This window comes from Clinocottus analis, unplaced genomic scaffold (assembly GCF_023055335.1).
Source record: "Clinocottus analis isolate CAN_PGR_092001 unplaced genomic scaffold, fCliAna1.0.p SCAF_75, whole genome shotgun sequence".
In the NCBI taxonomy this organism is placed as follows: domain Eukaryota; kingdom Metazoa; phylum Chordata; class Actinopteri; order Perciformes; family Cottidae; genus Clinocottus; species Clinocottus analis.
The window spans coordinates 110,001-127,500 of NW_027176235.1; the positions used below are offsets into that span (position 1 = coordinate 110,001).

General features: G+C 49.0%; 2 protein-coding genes across 2 annotated transcripts in view; one reads left to right on the forward strand and one right to left on the reverse strand.

Moving 5' to 3' along the window:
• arhgef49 (Rho guanine nucleotide exchange factor 49) overlaps positions 1 to 12,952 on the reverse strand; it is a 20,710-nt gene extending 7,758 nt beyond the window's left edge. The window contains exons 1-3 of the mRNA XM_068567046.1: positions 12,760 to 12,952; positions 4,293 to 4,449; positions 1,789 to 3,257 (exon numbers count right to left, since the gene is read on the reverse strand). Of these exons, the coding sequence (XP_068423147.1) occupies positions 1,789 to 3,218 (1,430 nt within the window). The 5' untranslated portion in view covers positions 3,219 to 3,257; positions 4,293 to 4,449; positions 12,760 to 12,952. The remainder of the gene's footprint in view (positions 1 to 1,788; positions 3,258 to 4,292; positions 4,450 to 12,759) is intronic.
• A 1,984-nt stretch (positions 12,953 to 14,936) lies between these two features.
• eaf2 (ELL associated factor 2) overlaps positions 14,937 to 17,500 on the forward strand; it is a 3,761-nt gene continuing 1,197 nt past the window's right edge. Inside the window, exons 1-6 of the mRNA XM_068567025.1 lie at positions 14,937 to 15,110; positions 15,713 to 15,807; positions 16,027 to 16,163; positions 16,384 to 16,583; positions 16,739 to 16,996; positions 17,103 to 17,500. The exon at positions 17,103 to 17,500 is cut by the window's right edge and continues 1,197 nt beyond it. Coding sequence (XP_068423126.1) covers positions 15,008 to 15,110; positions 15,713 to 15,807; positions 16,027 to 16,163; positions 16,384 to 16,583; positions 16,739 to 16,996; positions 17,103 to 17,146 — 837 coding nt within the window. The 5' untranslated portion in view covers positions 14,937 to 15,007 and the 3' untranslated portion in view covers positions 17,147 to 17,500. The remainder of the gene's footprint in view (positions 15,111 to 15,712; positions 15,808 to 16,026; positions 16,164 to 16,383; positions 16,584 to 16,738; positions 16,997 to 17,102) is intronic.

Consider the following 17,500-nt stretch of genomic DNA (forward strand, 5'->3'; position numbering starts at 1 on the left):
GTCCACAGGGGGCACTAGAACCAACACTACCTCTTTAGTCCACAGGGGGCACTAGAACCAACACTACCTCTTTAGTCCACAGGGGGAGCCAGAACCAACACTACCTCTTTAGTCCACAGGGGGCACTAGAACCAACACTACCTCTTTAGTCCACAGGGGGAGCCAGAACCAACACTACCTCTTTAGTCCACAGGGGGCACTAGAACCAACACTACCTCTTTAGTCCACAGGGGGCACTAGAACCAACACTACCTCTTTAGTCCACAGGGAGCACCAGAACCAACACTACCTCTTTAGTCCACAGGGAGCACCAGAACCAACACTACCTCTTTAGTCCACAGGGGCACTAGAACCAACACTACCTCTTTAGTCCACAGGGGGAGCCAGAACCAACACTAAAGAAAAGCTCCTTGTGGTAACTTTAAATACGTTTTCCATATTAAACAACCTGGTCACATCAAAAGGGGAGGAGACAAAGCGTCCTCAGAAGCCTCTCTGTGAGTCGAGGAGGTGAGGACCTGCAGCTCCATCAGGACGCCTCCCAGTGAGATCCATCACGCTCAGCTTGCCGCCGCCTGACACAGAAATTAGCCCGCCTGTCATTTCCAGTGATTCATATCACTGCAATGAAATATAGTTATGATTGTGCCTCTAATAGAGACAAAGAAATAGAGCTGCAGTTCCACAAAAGCCTCCCAGGTGCAATGACATGATGATTGCTGTGATACCAGCAGAGCCAGCCGGGCTGCAACAAAGAGAGCTGGTGGAGGTCCACCACCTGCAGGCTCCACACAGAACACTCATGTTTTATTAATACATCTTTAAACATATTCACAGCCTGGAGACACGTTCAAACCGCAGCGTGTTGCATTGTGGGAACTGAAAGGTGCAGCCACTGGGGAGAGACCACGTGGAGCTGCGGGCGTGAGGGCGCCGCAGTCGGGCGACGTGATTGGTCGACTCGTCGACTGGGTGGAAGTAATCAATTAAAGGTTGATTAAATTATCAATGAATGCATTTATCATTTAAATTAAAGTTTTAAATGTTCTGCATGTTCTGAATGTTCTGCATGTTCTCTACAAAGACTCAGGCAGCAGGTATTCTCTCTCCAAACGTCGATCAACTGTCTGCAGACAAAGAACCCTTTAAAACACGCCCTCAGACTACTGAGAGAGAGATAGAGAGACTACAGTCTATCATGCTGCTCAGGCTTCACTCTGGCAGCCCTGACAGCTGTTAGCACAATAACTGAGATGAATGGAACACACACACACACACACACACACACACACACACACACACACACACACACACACACACAGGTTGTCTCATTGTTACCGTCTGATTTAAATGAACAACCTTGTTGTACCATAAACAATACATAAACAATACCACAGAAATATATTGTGTTCCTGTCATGGCAGCTAATGAGACGTCAACGAGGATCAAAAGAAGAGGGGCGACTCCTCTGGTTGTATAGAAGTCTATGCTTCATGTGTTAAAGCTGCATTCTCTCTCCTGACCACCAGGTGGCGACTCCTCTGGTTGTATAGAAGTCTATGCTTCATGTGTTAAAGCTGCATTCTCTCTCCTGACCACCAGGGGGCGACTCCTCTGGTTGTATAGAAGTCTATGCTTCATGTGTTAAAGCTGCATTCTCTCTCCTGACCACCAGGGGGCGACTCCTCTGGTTGTATAGAAGTCTATGCTTCATGTGTTAAAGCTGCATTCTCTCTCCTGACCACCAGGGGGCGACTGCTCTGGCTGTATAGAAGTCTATGGACTGACCTCTTCTTGATGAGGTCCAGAGCCGATCCGATGAGGTCGTCCTTCATCCTGTAGATCTTGGCTCCGTAGCAGGACAGGTCCGTTCCCTCCAGGAGCGCCGGGCAGCAGCTGGAGGGTCGGCCCCAGTTCTCCCTGCCGGGCGGGAAGGGAATCGACCCGGCGGGTTCCAGACTGCTCCTCCTCCTCCTGCCGCCGACACCCTCCCCTCTCTCCTGGGTGGAGCTGGCAAGGGTCTGCAGGGGCGAGCGAGGAGACGGGCCCGTGCAGATGGGAGGGTACAGGGCGCTCCTCGTGGGCCCGGGTTCTGTCCGCGCTTTCTCCGAGTCCTCCGGCGGCTCCGGGGTTCCGCCGCCGGGACCAGGGCTCTTACCGTCCGACGCTCCGGATCCCGCAGAACCGGCTGTGGACTCCCGGCCCGGGGAGTCCACAGACGGTTCTGCGGGATCCGGAGCGGCCTCCTCCTGCCTCATCCTCTTGAACTCCTCGAACGTGGGGATGTGGAGGCGTCCCGCAGGAGGCCGGCTCCGGTTTCCCGCCAGGTTCTCTGTGGTGTAGGACGTCTTCGGCACCGGTGCCGACGGGCTGGACTGGGAGCTGTGGAGAACCAAGTTAGGGCTACTGTTCTGCCGCCGGAGCTTCAGGCGCCGCAGAACCTCCTGCTTGATCTCCTCGGGGCTGGTAATGCGCGCAGAGCCAGGCGGCCTGGACGCGGCGCCGGCGGTCGGCCGAAGAGGGAGGGGCTTCAGAGGCTCCCCGGACGACCTCGCGCTCTGGAGGCGGAGCTTCTCCCTCAGGCCCTTCCTGGCGTCCCATTCGTCGACGCCGCCCGGAAACAGCAGCTGGGGGAAGAGCGGCAGGTCCTTCCTGGGCGGCGCGTGTCGAGGGTAGAAGGCCAGGCCCTCCGGGTGGGGGGCCCCGCCGCCCAGAGACCCGTCGGGGGGCCCGTCGTACCAGTGGCTGCTGGAGGTGTAGCGTAAAATGAACTCGTTGTCCGCGCTCCTGAAGGGGGCGCCGCTGAACGTGCACAGGCCGGAATCCGCCACCACAGCGCTCCAGTTCAGGTTCTCCATGCTCCTGTAGGGCCTGTTGCTCGCCGCGTAGCCCCAGGGGCCCGGACCGGGACCCAGAGGGCCCGGCCTGCCGGAGCAGTACCTCAGCCCCAGGTTGGTGAGCAAGGTGCTGCTGGTGCACCTGGACATGAAGGGAGGGGCCTGGAGGCCCGGGTACGGAGGGAGACCGGGTCTGTGTCTGGGGAAGGAGGACAGGGGGTCCGCGGGCAGCGGGAGGTCGGCAATGCAGGGCTCCATGTGCCGGAGGGGGGAGGAGCCTGAGTCGGAGGGGGAGGAGCCTGAGTCGGAGGGGGAGGAGCCGGAGTCGGAGGAGCCGGTGGGGGCGGGGTCACATGCTGGAGGAGGCTTCACGTCCGGCATGGCTGTGGGCGGAGCAGACGGGCCTCACACACCTGCAGCCTGCAGAGACCGGCACACATAGAGACCTCAGTATGATAATGATTATATAATATAATAATGATTACATAATACAGTTTAATAATGATTAGATAATATAATAAGCCATAATACTGTGGTGTGTGTGTGTGTGTGTGTGTGGGTGGTTGAGTTATCCAGGATAAAGGCTCTCTGAGGGCAGCACTCTCTAACGGAGTGATAACTCATCCCTCCCAGCAGGACAGTAAATCTCCCAGCATCTCCCAGCATGCAACTGGGGCCGGTCGCTCCAGATATGATGGTGCAGAGAGCAACGGCAACAAATTGAGTAAATAAATCATTTGATCAGAGCGTCTCTGTTATCACCAGCAGCTCCATCTTAACAAGTCTGTGATCGAGTCCTTCAGGTTCACACAGGACGAGTGATTCAGATCATCGTCCTACAGCCGGTACTTCAGTATGAAGGATGAAGGAATAAACTGCTACTAAGCTGGGTTTTTTAAAGTGGCCATCTTGGTTTTTTAAAGTCGCCATCTTGGTTTTTAAAAGTCGCCATCTTAGTTTTTAAAAGTCGCTATCTTGGTTTTTAAAAGTCGCCATCTTGGTTTTTAAAAATCACCATTTGGGTTTTTGAATGTCGCCATCTTGGTTTTTAAAAGTCGCCATATTGGTTTTTAAGAGTCACCATCTTGGTTTTTGAATGTCGCCATCTTGGTTTTTAAATGTCGCCATCTTGGTTTTTGAATGTCGCCATCTTGGTTTTTGAATGTCGCCATCTTGGTTTTTAAAGATCACTGGTTGGTTTTCACTTTAAGTTAACTTTGGATAAAGTGTCACAATAAAAGCATTTCATTTTGACAGGGAACCTTCACAAAGTGTTTCTCTTTGTCACAACGCGGTGCTTTTGTCGTGTGGTTCTTCTCCCCGTGTGACCTCATGGTGGTGGTGTAGCTCCGCCCCTCTCACTGAGGTTATCTAACCGGCAGCGTCGTGTTGCAGAGATCAGATCCTCGTCTGCTGCAGCTGCTGGCAGCGCTCCTTCTGATCCTCTAAACTTACCCCATTTTAATAAAGCCTGCGCGCCGCTGCTCTCCTCCTGCAGGTCATCGGATCAGATCCCACAGCGGCCAGCTCCTCTTCCTCTCCTCTTCCTCTCCTCTTCCTCGTCTCCTCTCTGCCCGGTGATCCGTCTGCAGCAGACAGACGAGGCCTCGAGCTACGAGTAAAGAGACAGAAGAAGAATATCACTCAAGAGGAAACACACACAGACACACACAGAGACACACACAGACACACACAGACACACACACAGACACACAGCAGGATGGAGACGCTTTCACACACTCAAATAATAACTAATAGATACCTTGAATAATGTGTTGTCTGTCTCTTTGAAATAACTGAAATAAACAGCAGTGACAGAAAAACACAGTAGAACATAAAGAGAAAGAAAACAAAAACATCCTGATAATAAAAACGTGGTGAGGAAGCAGCAGAGGGATCAGAGCTCAGGTCACATGACATCGTGCTGAGTCATCACAGCTCTGACGAGAAGCTGTCACCTCGTCCCGGGAGGCTGGAGGACTGACAGGGAACCTCCCTCTCTCCTCTCTCCTCTCTCCTCTCTCCTCCTCCCTCTCTCCTCTCTCCTCTCTCCTCCTCCCTCTCTCTTCTCCTCCTCTCCTCCTCCCTCTCTCCTCTCTCCTCTCCTCCTCCCTCTCTCCTCTCTCCTCCTCCCTCTCTCCTCTCCTCCTCTCCTCCTCCCTCTATCCTCTCTCCTCTCCTCCTCCCTCTCTCCTCTCTCCTCTCCTCCTCCCTCTCTCCTCTCCACTCCTCCTTCTCTCCTCTTACCTCCTCCCTCTCTCCTCCTCTCCTCCTCCCTCTCTCCTCTTTTCCCTCCAGACTCTCAAAATAAAACAAAACCTCAAACTTCCACATTTTGTTAGTCAGCAGATTTAAACTGTCACGAGGAAGAGACCGCTGGATTTATGTATTTATTCATGTATTTATTCATGTCTTTATTCATGTATTTATTTATGTATTTATGTATTTATTTGTTTCTTTTCCTCTCCATTCATCTCCAGCTGGTTTACTCTCAGGATGAAAAGATGTTTTAGGCCCAAAATGTTCCACTGATCTATGACCACCTGTCACTCACCTCGTAGCCCCGCCCCCAAAGCGTCCCCTTCATGGCCCGTTGACATCTATTCTATATATGAATATATAAATATGAATATGCAGCTCAGGCCGGAGGCTGTAAAACCTCTCACGACGCCTTTTACTCCTTTAATGTTTACTTCAACTTGCACAAACACATGAGACAGAAAACACACGCACACACACACACACACACACACGCACGCACGCACACACACACACACACACGCTCAGTGAATGTAGGTTAATGAGAGCATTAAACATGAAGTTCAGTAATGAGGCAGAATATCTGTTACTACGACGACTGAGAGCTCGACTCTGACACGACACGAGCAGATATGAACCCATGAATATATGAATCCATGAATATGAATCCATGAGATAGGACCTCCTGCTCTGGAGCTCAACTTCTCTTCACGTCTGTTTTCATCAACCTTCACCGAACTTTATTTTGAAAAGACGTCGAGGAGCAAAACGCTCCAATGAGGAAGAGCTTTGGGAAAGAAAGTCGTCATCATCACTCACCTGAGACGTCCTGCTGCTCTGCTCTTCCTCCTCTTCCTCCTCTTCCTCCTGCTCCTGTGTAGCAGGTCTGCAGAGTAACAGCAGACCTGCGAGAACAGAGGAGGCGAGGACAGAGGACAGAGGACAGAGGAGGCGAGGACAGAGGAGAGAGGACAGAGGACAGAGGGCTGAGAGGAGGCGGTTGATGCAAACGAGGTGATCATGTGACCAGAGGCCTCGCGGTGAAGATAAGAGAGGAGCAGAGCGACGCAGCTCCTCTCTTATCTTCTCAGGCTCCTCTGAACCTTCAGTCAGCAAACTCCATGTGTGACGCAGAAGGTCTCCATGTTGCTGCCTCCTCACAGGAACAAAGACCTCCATCAGCCAGTCATGTGACCTCTGACCTCATCACGAGTCATGTGACCTCTGACCTCATCATGAGTCATGGGACCACAGAGCCAGAAGAGAAGATTTATATAAAATATGAAATATTTCAACACACACACAGACACACACACAGCCCCCTCCTTCTCCCCCCCCTACACACACACACACACACACACACACACACACACACACACACACACACACACACCTCATTACAGTCTGCCTTCTGGGAGCAACAGGATGAAGAGGACGAGGCAGACGAGGATTAAATGATATCAGTTGAAATAAAGAAGATGAAATCAGCTGGTGAAGGAGGAGGACGAGGAGGACGAGGAGGACGAGGAGGGATGAAGGCCTCCCTCTCGTCTCATGGGAGTGAAAACCAACAAGAGGAGAAGAGGAGAGGATGAAAGAGATAAAAGAGACTAAATAAATACAAGAGGAAGAGGTGAGGAGGTCTCCTGTTGGATCCATCTTCTTCTTCTTCTTTATCATCATCATCATCATCATCTTCACAGTCTGCTATCGACCCACTAAAGTCTGGATCTGGTTCTATAAAACACAACCAGAGGGGGGTTACCCTCCTCTTCCTCCTCTTCCTCCTTCAGCAGCCAAGGACACTCATAATTGGTTTAAACTGTGTGAGGGGGAGGAGAGAAGAGGAGAGGTGAGGAGAGGAGAGGAGAGGAGGGGAGAGGAGAGGAGAGGAGAGGAGACGATGTAAGAAAAAGGGAGGAGACTGGTGAAAGTGTGGAGCTGGAGGGATGTGATGATGATTAACATGGATGAAGTGGGAAAGGGGGTTAGGAGATAAGGAGGTGAGGAGACATGGATCAACTGTCTCCCTCATTTCCAGGAGAAAGACTCAAACACTACATTACCCATGAGCACCAGAGGGTGAACCACCACTAGCTAACAGCGTGTTCTGAGAGCTTAGATCTCTGTTTTTCTGAATGGAGTCTGGTTCACAGAGAACATGAAGAACGTCTGTGTGACCGGATAGTTATGAATGTTTCATGGATACAGAACTTGACTTTGGACCTTTTATCAGACATGTCTGCACTCTGGTTCCTTCTTATGAACCAGACGGTTAGCTTGCTTTATCCTCCAGCTGAGAAGGTTCTACTGGGTTCTCTCCTCCAGCACCGACTCGTCTGAAGGACCATGACCACGCGACCATGAAGGAATCACTTGTGAGAGAACAGCTGGATGACATCGTGCTGATGCTGGAGGCCGCGTCTGGACCCGTATGGAGAGAGCTCTGCGCAGGCGCTAGCTGTTAGCACGTAGCATTATGCTAGCGGTTATGGGAGCTGCGAACGTGGCAAACATTTAGTCTTTTCTATTTTTGGTCATTTTCAACTATATTATATATATATATATATATATATATATATATATATATATATATATATATATATATATATATATATATATATATTGAAGAAGAAGAAGAAGAAGAAGAGGAGATCTGCGTGGAGCAGCTTCACGTTTCACCTGCTGTCGTCCTGACTTTCCTCCACGAGGCTCATGAATTATTGAGCGACTCCTTTTGCTTTGTCAACTACTACAGAGCCATTCAAACACACACACACACACACACACACACACACACACACACACACAAAGAGGGCTGTCACTCACAGCAGACACACACTTCCTCAAGGTTTACTCTCCTACAATGGAAATAGATGCTTTAGTGCAGGTTTGAGGGCTCACCTCTTGTTGCTGAAGGAGTGTGTGTGTGTGTGTGTGTGTGTGTGTGTGTGAGTGTGTGAGTGTGTGTGTGTGTGTGTGTGTGTGTGTGTGTGTGTGTGTGTGTGTGTGTGTGTGTGTGTGTGCCAACATGAGCAGCCCTTGTGGTTGGCATGGAAACCAGAAAGCTGTGCAGACAGGTGTCATCTTTAGGAGACGGATTGATCCCTAACGCTGAGGCCCGGGTCACGAGGAAGAGGAAGAGACCCGGGTCACGAGGAAGAGGAAGAGACCCGGGTCACGAGGAAGAGGAAGAGACCCGGGTCACGAGGAAGAGGAAGAGACCCGGGTCACGAGGAAGAGGAAGAGACCCGGGTCACGAGGAAGAGGAAGAGACCCGGGTCACGAGGAAGAGACCCGGGTCACGAGGAAGAGGAAGAGACCCGGGTCACGAGGAAGAGGAAGAGACCCGGGTCACGAGGAAGAGGAAGAGACCCGGGTCACGAGGAAGAGACCCGGGTCACGAGGAAGAGGAAGAGACCCGGGTCACGAGGAAGAGGAAGAGACCCGGGTCATGAGGAAGAGGAAGAGACCCGGGTCACGAGGAAGAGGAAGAGACCCGGGTCACGAGGAAGAGGAAGAGACCCGGGTCACGAGGAAGAGACCCGGGTCACGAGGAAGAGGAAGAGACCCGGGTCACGAGGAAGAGGAAGAGACCCGGGTCACGAGGAAGAGGAAGAGACCCGGGTCACGAGGAAGAGGAAGAGACCCGGGTCACGAGGAAGAGACCCGGGTCACGAGGAAGAGGCCGGCAGATCTTGAACTCCAGGTGGTCCTGGAGCTCCAGGTGGTCCTTGAGGTCCAAGTGGTTCTTGAGGTCCAGGTGGTTCTTGAGCTCCAGGTGGTCCTTGAACTCCAGGTGGTTCTTGAGCTCCAGGTGGTTCTTGAGCTCCAGGTGGTCCTTGAACTCCACGTGGTCATTGAACTCAATGTGGTCCTTGAACTCCAGGTGGTCCTTGAGCTCCAGGTGTTTTTTCCAGGTGGTCCTAGAGCTCCAGGTGGTTCTTGAGGTCCAGGTGATCCTTGAGATCCAGGTGGTTCTTGAGTTCCAGGTGGTCCTTGAACTCCAGGTGGTCCTTGAGCTCTAGGTGTTTTTTTCCAGGAGGTCCTTGAGTTCACAACGCTCCTCTTGAGTTCTGATGAATTTAGGACGAGGGAGCGATGGGGAAGGGGTAAGGGGACGAGGGGCAAGAGGACGAGGGGACGAGGGGACGAGGGGGCAAGGGGCAAGAGGACGAGGGGACGAGGGGACGAGGGGGCAAGGGGGCTGTGCTCAGTGGCGGGCGGTGCATTTCCTAGCTGAGCCTTCAGCAAAATTTCTCCTTGGAGATTAATAAAGTACTTTTCATTCATTTTTCATTCACATGAAACACATGAAGCTGTTGGTGCGTTCAGGGATAGCGAGGGAGAGGCGACCAGCAGCTTGTTCATGATTAAATACGACTGCAGATGTAAAACAAAAGTAACACAACCAGCAGGTCACCAGATGCACACAACCAGCAAGTTATAAGTCTGTGATTGTGTTTAGCCGAGAAGGCTGAGAGGCCCTGCGGCCACCACTGCCCTCCAGACACGTTACAGACGGTCATGTGTGAGACTGGGGAGCTAACAAAGGAGCTAACGAAGGAGCTAACGAAGGCGCTAGCGAAGGAGCTAACGAAGGAGCTAACGAAGGAGCTAACGAGGGAGCCATAGTTGTTCGTTTGTTGGAGAGATGTGTCGACAGTCGGGGGAGGAGGCGTTAACACAGGGAGCCGTGAAAAAGAAGCCCTTTAACAGTGTTTATCAGACGCGTGATTGCTTGGCAACCACAGGGGCATTGTGGGTCATGGCGGGGGGGCACAGTCAATAGAGAGGCGGCAGGCTGACGGAGGCTGACGGAGGAACACAGTGACACACATTCAGAGCAGCCAGAGGCTCCACACGCTATATATAGAGCCATTAGCTGTCCTCTGGTCAGCTGGGGGGCTCAGCCAATCAGAGCCGGCCTTCTGGAGCATCCTGAGTGGGGGGCCAGGTATGATCACACACACACACACACACACACACACACACACACACACACAGCAAAACAGGATGTAACATTTTTGAGCTCGCTGGTTAAATCACAGCCGTCAGAATGTTCATTAGCACGATGCTAAAGAAATGTTAAACGCAACAAAACATTTACAACCAAAAAGTGTGTGTATTTGTGTGTGTGCGTGTGTGCGTGTTCGTGTGTGTGTGTGTGTGTGCGTGTTCGTGTGTGCGCGTGTGTGTCTGTGTCTGTGTCTGTGTGTGCGTGTGTGTGTGTGTGTGTGTGTGTGTGTGTAGCTCCCCTGCAGCTGGATGAACCCAGTGATCCTAATGGGAAAGATTTAAAATCCAATTTGACTTCCTGTTCCAGTGTTTAGCACGCGAGGCTTTCTGCCTGTCTGTCATCATGTGCAGACAGGCAGAAAGAGAGAGAGAGAGAGACAGAGAGAGAGAGAGAGAGAGAGAGAGAGAGAGAGAGAGAGAGAGAGAGAGAGAGAGAGACAGCTGCTTTCAGAATAAAACTAGTGATGAAACATATTTCATAAACGTCCAGGTGGTAAATGTTTCCCGGGTGGAGCTTGAACCACCGAGCTTTAAACGAGGACACCGCGGCTGAGGAAAGGAACACAAGCTTCTTTTGTCCGACGGCCCCTGAACGCCTCACGAAGCCAGGTGACCAGGTGATGAGACTCTTTTATTAAAGATTAAACTTTGACACCACGGCTGCAGGTTCCTGTGACGGAGGATTATTAATGCTGAGCAGATCATAATATTATGAAAGGCTGAGCAGATCATCATATTATGGGATGGAGACCATGAGAGCAGCTTCACGCGCAAAAGGAAAGCTGAACAGAAACATCTATTACCTTATACATCTAATAATAATGACACTTTATATTGTTGTTATATATTTGTTGTTGCATTACGTTAATAAATGTACTTATTTACATTCTACCACTAAAGAAATACACACACACACACACACACACACACACACACACAGTATATATGAGAGAAGGACACTTGCTCTTATGAGCATTTTAAAGTGACCTCCATGCTCTCTGGTGCCGTTGGTGTTCCCCCCAGTAGAACCAGTAGAACCAGTAGAACCAGTGAAGCTCCGTTTGATTCAAACTGGGAGGAAACCCAGTTGATCAGATAATCAATGTTCACCTCCAGCAGCTGCAGCGACTCTAACGGCTCCAGAAGCAGCTCATCATGGCCTCAGCTGCCCGATTCTTAATTAGTCTGCTGGTAATTAACGGTCACCTACCCACAATGCACTCTGTTGTCCTTTTTTACAAACAACTACATCAACAGAGGACAAAGAAAGTCCAACGTAAGAGTTGTATAGAAGTTTGTACTCCACGTGTTAAAGCTGCATTCTCTCTTTAGGGCGGGGCTACATGGTGATTGACAGGTCAACACCAGTGACGCACACGCCGTCCCTACGTCGCTCCTACTCTGTCCACATATAATCACTTCCTGTTACCTGGTTGCAAAAAAAAACAAGATGGCGGCGGACAGAATGCTAAACTGAAGGCTTCAAAACGTCCACAGACCAACGAGAGGCGTCACGACGCTGTTACACACGCCTCTCCATGAGGAAGATTCCTGCTGATATCTACTAGCTAAATGTAGCTAACGTGACCTCACATTTAGCCCTGAGAATAACCATGAAATAGTTTGTCCATGAAGGCATCACATTCCAACATAGAGAGAGAGAGAGAGAAAGAGAGAGAGAGAGAGAGAGAGAGACCCTTCCATCCTTCAGAAGGTTCTCAGGTCGTGACCTGGTCTCTGTTTTCATCAACTATTCATGTTTTTACTGGAACACAACACAAACTGCTGGACACATGTTCACCACCCTGATGTGAGACATTTAGTCTGAGGAGCATTTAAAACAGGTTCTAATCATTTAAACAACCGTAATAATTATTTAAGAGTCATTTAAAAAAAAGAGCAAACCATATCAAATGTTTCACTTCCTGTCTGTCTGAATGATCCAGAATGAATCCTTGAGGCGCTGATGAGCTTTCACTCACAGCTCATGGGCTTCCTCATTCGACAAAGAGCCGCTCATGTTCATGGTCATGCTCCTACTGTCTGTTCAATGCCATATATTACAAAGTATGCCCACATTTTTTGTTAAAATTTGTCAAAGGTTGTTCACAAAAGAGACGACGCAGACTTTCTCCTCTATGAGCAGGTCGACACCTCCTCATGAGGAGCAGCAGGTCTACAGCACCTCCTTATGAGGAGCACAGCTGCTACAGCACCTCCTTATGAGGAGCAGCAGGTCTACAGCACCTCCTCATGAGGAGCAGCAGGTCTACAGCACCTCCTCATGAGGAGCAGCAGGTCTACAGCACCTCCTTATGAGGAGCACAGCTGCTACAGCACCTCCTCATGAGGAGCAGCAGGTCTACAGCACCTCCTCATGAGGAGCAGCAGGTCTACAGCACCTCCTTATGAGGAGCACAGCTGCTACAGCACCTCCTCATGAGGAGCAGCAGGTCTAGACCTCCTCATGAGGAGCACACCTGCTGCACACCTCCTCATGAGGAGGTGCTGTAGACCTGCTGCTCCCCATGAGGAGGTGTCGACCTGCTGCTCCTCATGAGAACCTGCGCGGCCGCTTCAGGGGGCGTCGTACAGCAGAGCCTCCATCGCTGTCTGTGTGATAACATGATGGTCGTGTACTCACTCAGAGGCTTCAGCTCTCCTCCATCAGCCCTGTGGATCTAGATCCGGGTCCTCTCCGCTGTAGAGACCTGCTGGTGAGCCGCAGACCGGGATCGAACCCCCGGCACGCCGCGCCGCTGCTCCTCGTGCAGGTCTGAGGGTTTTACCGGAGGATCCCGGATACGCGACCTCGTTCCGTTGCGGGGTTCTCCTTGGAAACTGTGCTGCCTTCACGTGCTGCTCGTAAATTCAACACTCAGGGTTTTACATTGTGGAATATTCCTCTTCTGCCGTCACGTGATGTATTGACTGACGATGTATTGTGTTGGAGATGTTGTTTATTAATATTCACAAAGGTGTGTTTCCGGTTTGTTTTTATCTTTTTAGTTTGTTACTTATGAAATATGAAGTCGGTTTTCAAATTCTGACTTTATATGAACTGATTATTTGTTTAATGTGAACTCTTCAAATCTGTTTTGTTTCATTAAGAACAGATTGGAGATATATTCTTTAAATGTATTTGTTTGACACAACAACAACAACAACAACAACAACAGAAAAAAATGTTTATTTATTTATGATTTTAAACGTTAAAGTTCATTGAAAGAATCTCTACTCAAGCAAAATTAAAAATCACATATTCAACAAAAGTAACATAAAATATAAATGCACAAGCAACATGAATAAATAGTAACAATAATATATAATATACAACTATAACTTTATTTATAAAGAAACTTTCAAACAAACTGCTCTGACAGACAAAGCAAAGCTAAAAAATATTATAGTTTTTATATTTCCGACAGCATGTGAAGGCAGCACTCACATAGCACCATCGCTCTCGCGCTGCTCCTGATTGGCTCAGACTACCCCCCCCCCTTCCTCCTCATGGAGGGTCTTCATCACTCAGTCTGATCCGGATCAGTCGAGTTTTGTTCTTTTTGTGCAGAAAACTAAACAAAAGAAAAGAGATGAAGTATAAATAATAATAAGAAAGTAATACACAGACACGTGATTCATCCCATAATGTTTAACTAAAAATAATAAAACAATAACTTCAGTAGTAATTACATGTAAACAAACACAACAGCAGAAAACACATAATGAGATTATAATGAGATTATAAAGACATAATAAATTAATTGTAATAAGATTATAATGAGATTATAATGATTTTAATAAGAGATTATTATACTGAGATTATAAAGACATACTACTATAATATATACTGAGATTATAAAGAGATTACGAAGAGATTTTAATGGGGACTATAAAAATGTTATAAAGAGATTATAATGAGATTTTAAAGAGATTATTATTCAATTATAATTATCTAAATCTGAGATTATTATACTGAGATTATAAAGACATAATACTGACTGTAATATATACTGAGATTATGAAGAGATTATAATAGGGACTATAAAGTGATTATTATGAGATTAAAATGATTTTAATGTGGGAGTATTATACTGAGATTATAAAGAGACTATAATAACATACACACTGAGATTATGAAGAGATAAGACACGGTGGGGCTCGGGTGCAGAACCAGAGACGTTCTGTTGGGTTCTCTGGTGTTCAGTGGCCTGGTGGACGGCTGCCATGGTGAGCCTGGGTTAGCGGCATATGGCCTCCTACTCGAGCTCAGAGGGATTAGTTTCACTGCTCAGGCCTCGTGCTGGTGAGCTCCATGTCAGCGCTCAGGTTCACGGCTCAGGGGCGAGTCATTAAATATGAAATACAACTAATAAATAGGACCGAAACCACTAAATGATGTAAACACAGCAGGATAATACAAACAAGGGAAATTAAAATGTAGAAACAAAGAGAGAAATTAAATTAAGTTTTAGGCTCGTTTGTGTTTAACATGAACTCTAATAATAGTAATAATAATAATATTTTTTTAAAGATATTTAAGTAACACTACAAAAGGACTTTCAAATATAATGTATACAACAAAACATTCACCACTAAATAATCCGACAGTAAAACACTGTTTGTTGTATTCTTGAATAAATATAAATATTAAGTAATGTCTGGTTTTATCGTTTAAAAGAAACACGACATTATTTTATATGAAAACATGACGTTTCCCTTCTGGAGCTCGTCACTGCAGATTCTTTGATTGACAGACGTCGAACCTATCAAACGAGGGGACGGAGCGCTCGACCAATGATAACGAAGAGGAGGCGGGACTAGCCTCTGCCGTACATGGTGGTCGAATAAAGACGAGCAGCATAAAGTTTACGGCTCGAGGAACTCTCAGGATGAATGGGACCGCGTACTCCAACTTTGACAACCAAGAACACGTCTTGAAACTCGGAGACACGTTCGAGAAACACCCGAAAAGCGGATTCCACACGGTGCGATGTGAGTAGCGGGCTTTTGGAGCCCCGTCTGGCTCTTTACCGGAGCTAGCACTAGCTAGCTAGCTGTAGCATGTAGCCTGCTTCACGTTACGTTAGCCAGGTCTATCTACGGCAGCCACCCTGCTTTACGTCAGCAAGTCTGTTTTAGGTTAGACCGCCAGCTTTACGGCAACTTCAAACTAAAACAAACCGTTGATGAGCCAGCTGAAACACGTTAGGCCCTCTGGTGGTAGAGGGAGGGAACTGCACCACTATACTAATATATTAATATTGAGCATATTATATTATATGCTCAATATTAATGTAATGAATTTGATATTATACAATGTACAAATACAACAATGTTTGTAATTTTCATATATTCGACAATGTTACTGTTGTTAATATTTGTTTTTAATTACATATTATTTAAATGTGTACAATATTAATAAATACAACACTGTTACTGTTGTCATTATTGAGCCAATGCTCTACAGTTATATGGTTGTGTAAATCAAAGCTGCAGCTGTTAATCTTGAGTATATAAAATACATTTAATTGAGTGTAATATTCATGAATATGTTCCCGGTGTTCGTGTATTAATATTTAGTTTTCTTTATGCAGATGACTTCAAGCCGGCTTCCATCGACACGGCGTGTGAAGGAGAGCTGGAGGTCGGCAAAGGAGAGCAGGTCACCATCACGCTGCCCAACCTGGAGGTCAGAGGACACACACACACACACACACAGATGAGACTTTAACGCGTTCTCAGACGCCATGAACGCGTTCTCAGACGCCATGAACGCGTTCTCAGACGCCATGAACGCGTTCTCAGACGCCATGAACGCGTTCTCAGACGCCATGAACGCGTTCTCAGACGCCATGAACGCGTTCTCAGACGTCATGAACGCGTTCTCAGACCTCTGTGTTGTGTTCAGGGCTCCAGTGCTCCCGTCACGGTCTTCAAGGGCTCCAAGAGGCCGTACATGAAGGAGTGCATCCTCATCGTGAACCACGACACAGGAGAGTACCGGCTGGAGAAGCTCAACAGCAACATCGCCGTGAAGAAGACCAGGTGGGCGTCTGAGAGCCAGGAGGAGGAGCAGAGAGGAGGTGCTCCTCCTGTTAGTGTGAGGTTAAACCAGAGAACAGACCTTTACAGCAGAACAGAGGCTGAAGGCAAAAGTTGAGCTTTATTTCACCAGCATGTCGGGTCCTCCGATACCACGACCTGAGACGTTACACTTTAACCTGAACTGTTGTGTGTCTCATGTGTAACTGTTGTGCGTCTGCAGGGCCGAGGGCAGCAGTAAGGTTCAGTCTCGCCTGGAGCAGCAGACCAGCCGCCTGAGCCAGCAGGTGAAGGTCACCTCCTCCACCACCAGCAGCACCACCAGCAGCACCAGCACCACCAGTAAGACCCCCACCAGCTCCAAGAGCCCGCCCCCTAAGGAGAAGACGTCTCCTGCGTCCCCAATGGACGACATCGAGAGAGGTAACACGCACTTTACCTTCCTCTTCCTCACATCCTCTTCCTCATCCTCACATCCTCTTCAGGAGTAGGGAGGATGAAGGAAGGAGTGCTAAGACCTTCTCCCTTACCGCTGTTGTGTGTCTGTTGTGTGTCTGTTGTGTGTCGGTGGTCCTCAGAGCTGATGGCAGAGGCTCGCGTCATGGACCAGCTCAGCAGCGGTGACAGCTCCTCAGACTCCAACAGCTCGTCGTCCTCCAGCAGCGGCGACAGCTCCAGCAGCGACTCTGAGGACGAGCGTGCCGCTTCTGCTGCTGTCGTTGCTCCGCCCCCGGCCCCGCCCCCGCCTCCGGCCAATCACAGCATGCCTATCCTCACCAGCAGCGTCAGTACCGCCAGCCGCCACCAGGAGAGCGGAGGACTCATGAACACGCTGAGTGAGTCCAGAGTGTATTCATGTTACTAATATCTCTTTATTATTTTTATAAATTATGCAAAAGATCGAGAAAACAACCTTTTTTTATTATTTATTGTGTGTTGCAGAGAGCGACCTCCAGCTCAGTGAGTCCGGCAGTGAAAGCGACTAAACCCGAGGACGCCGGACTGTCATGAAGCTGACATCATCCTTGGCGTTGTCCTCTTGGCGGTGACCTCTTGGCGGTGACCTCTTGGCGGTGTCCTCTTGGCGGTGACCTCTTGGCGGTGACCTCTTGGCGGTGACCTCTTGGCGGTGACCTCTTGGCGGTGTCCTCTTGGCGGTGTCCTCTTGGCGGTGTCCTCTTGGCGGTGTCCTCTTGGCGTTGTCCTCTACATATCAGCAGCTCTGCTGCCGTTCTCCCCGCCTGCTTCTCCTCCAACAAGCTGCACATTAACTTCACATTTATTGCCGTGTCGTGTTTGTTTCTCTGGACGTTTCCACCGGACGCCTCGCGGTGGCGACG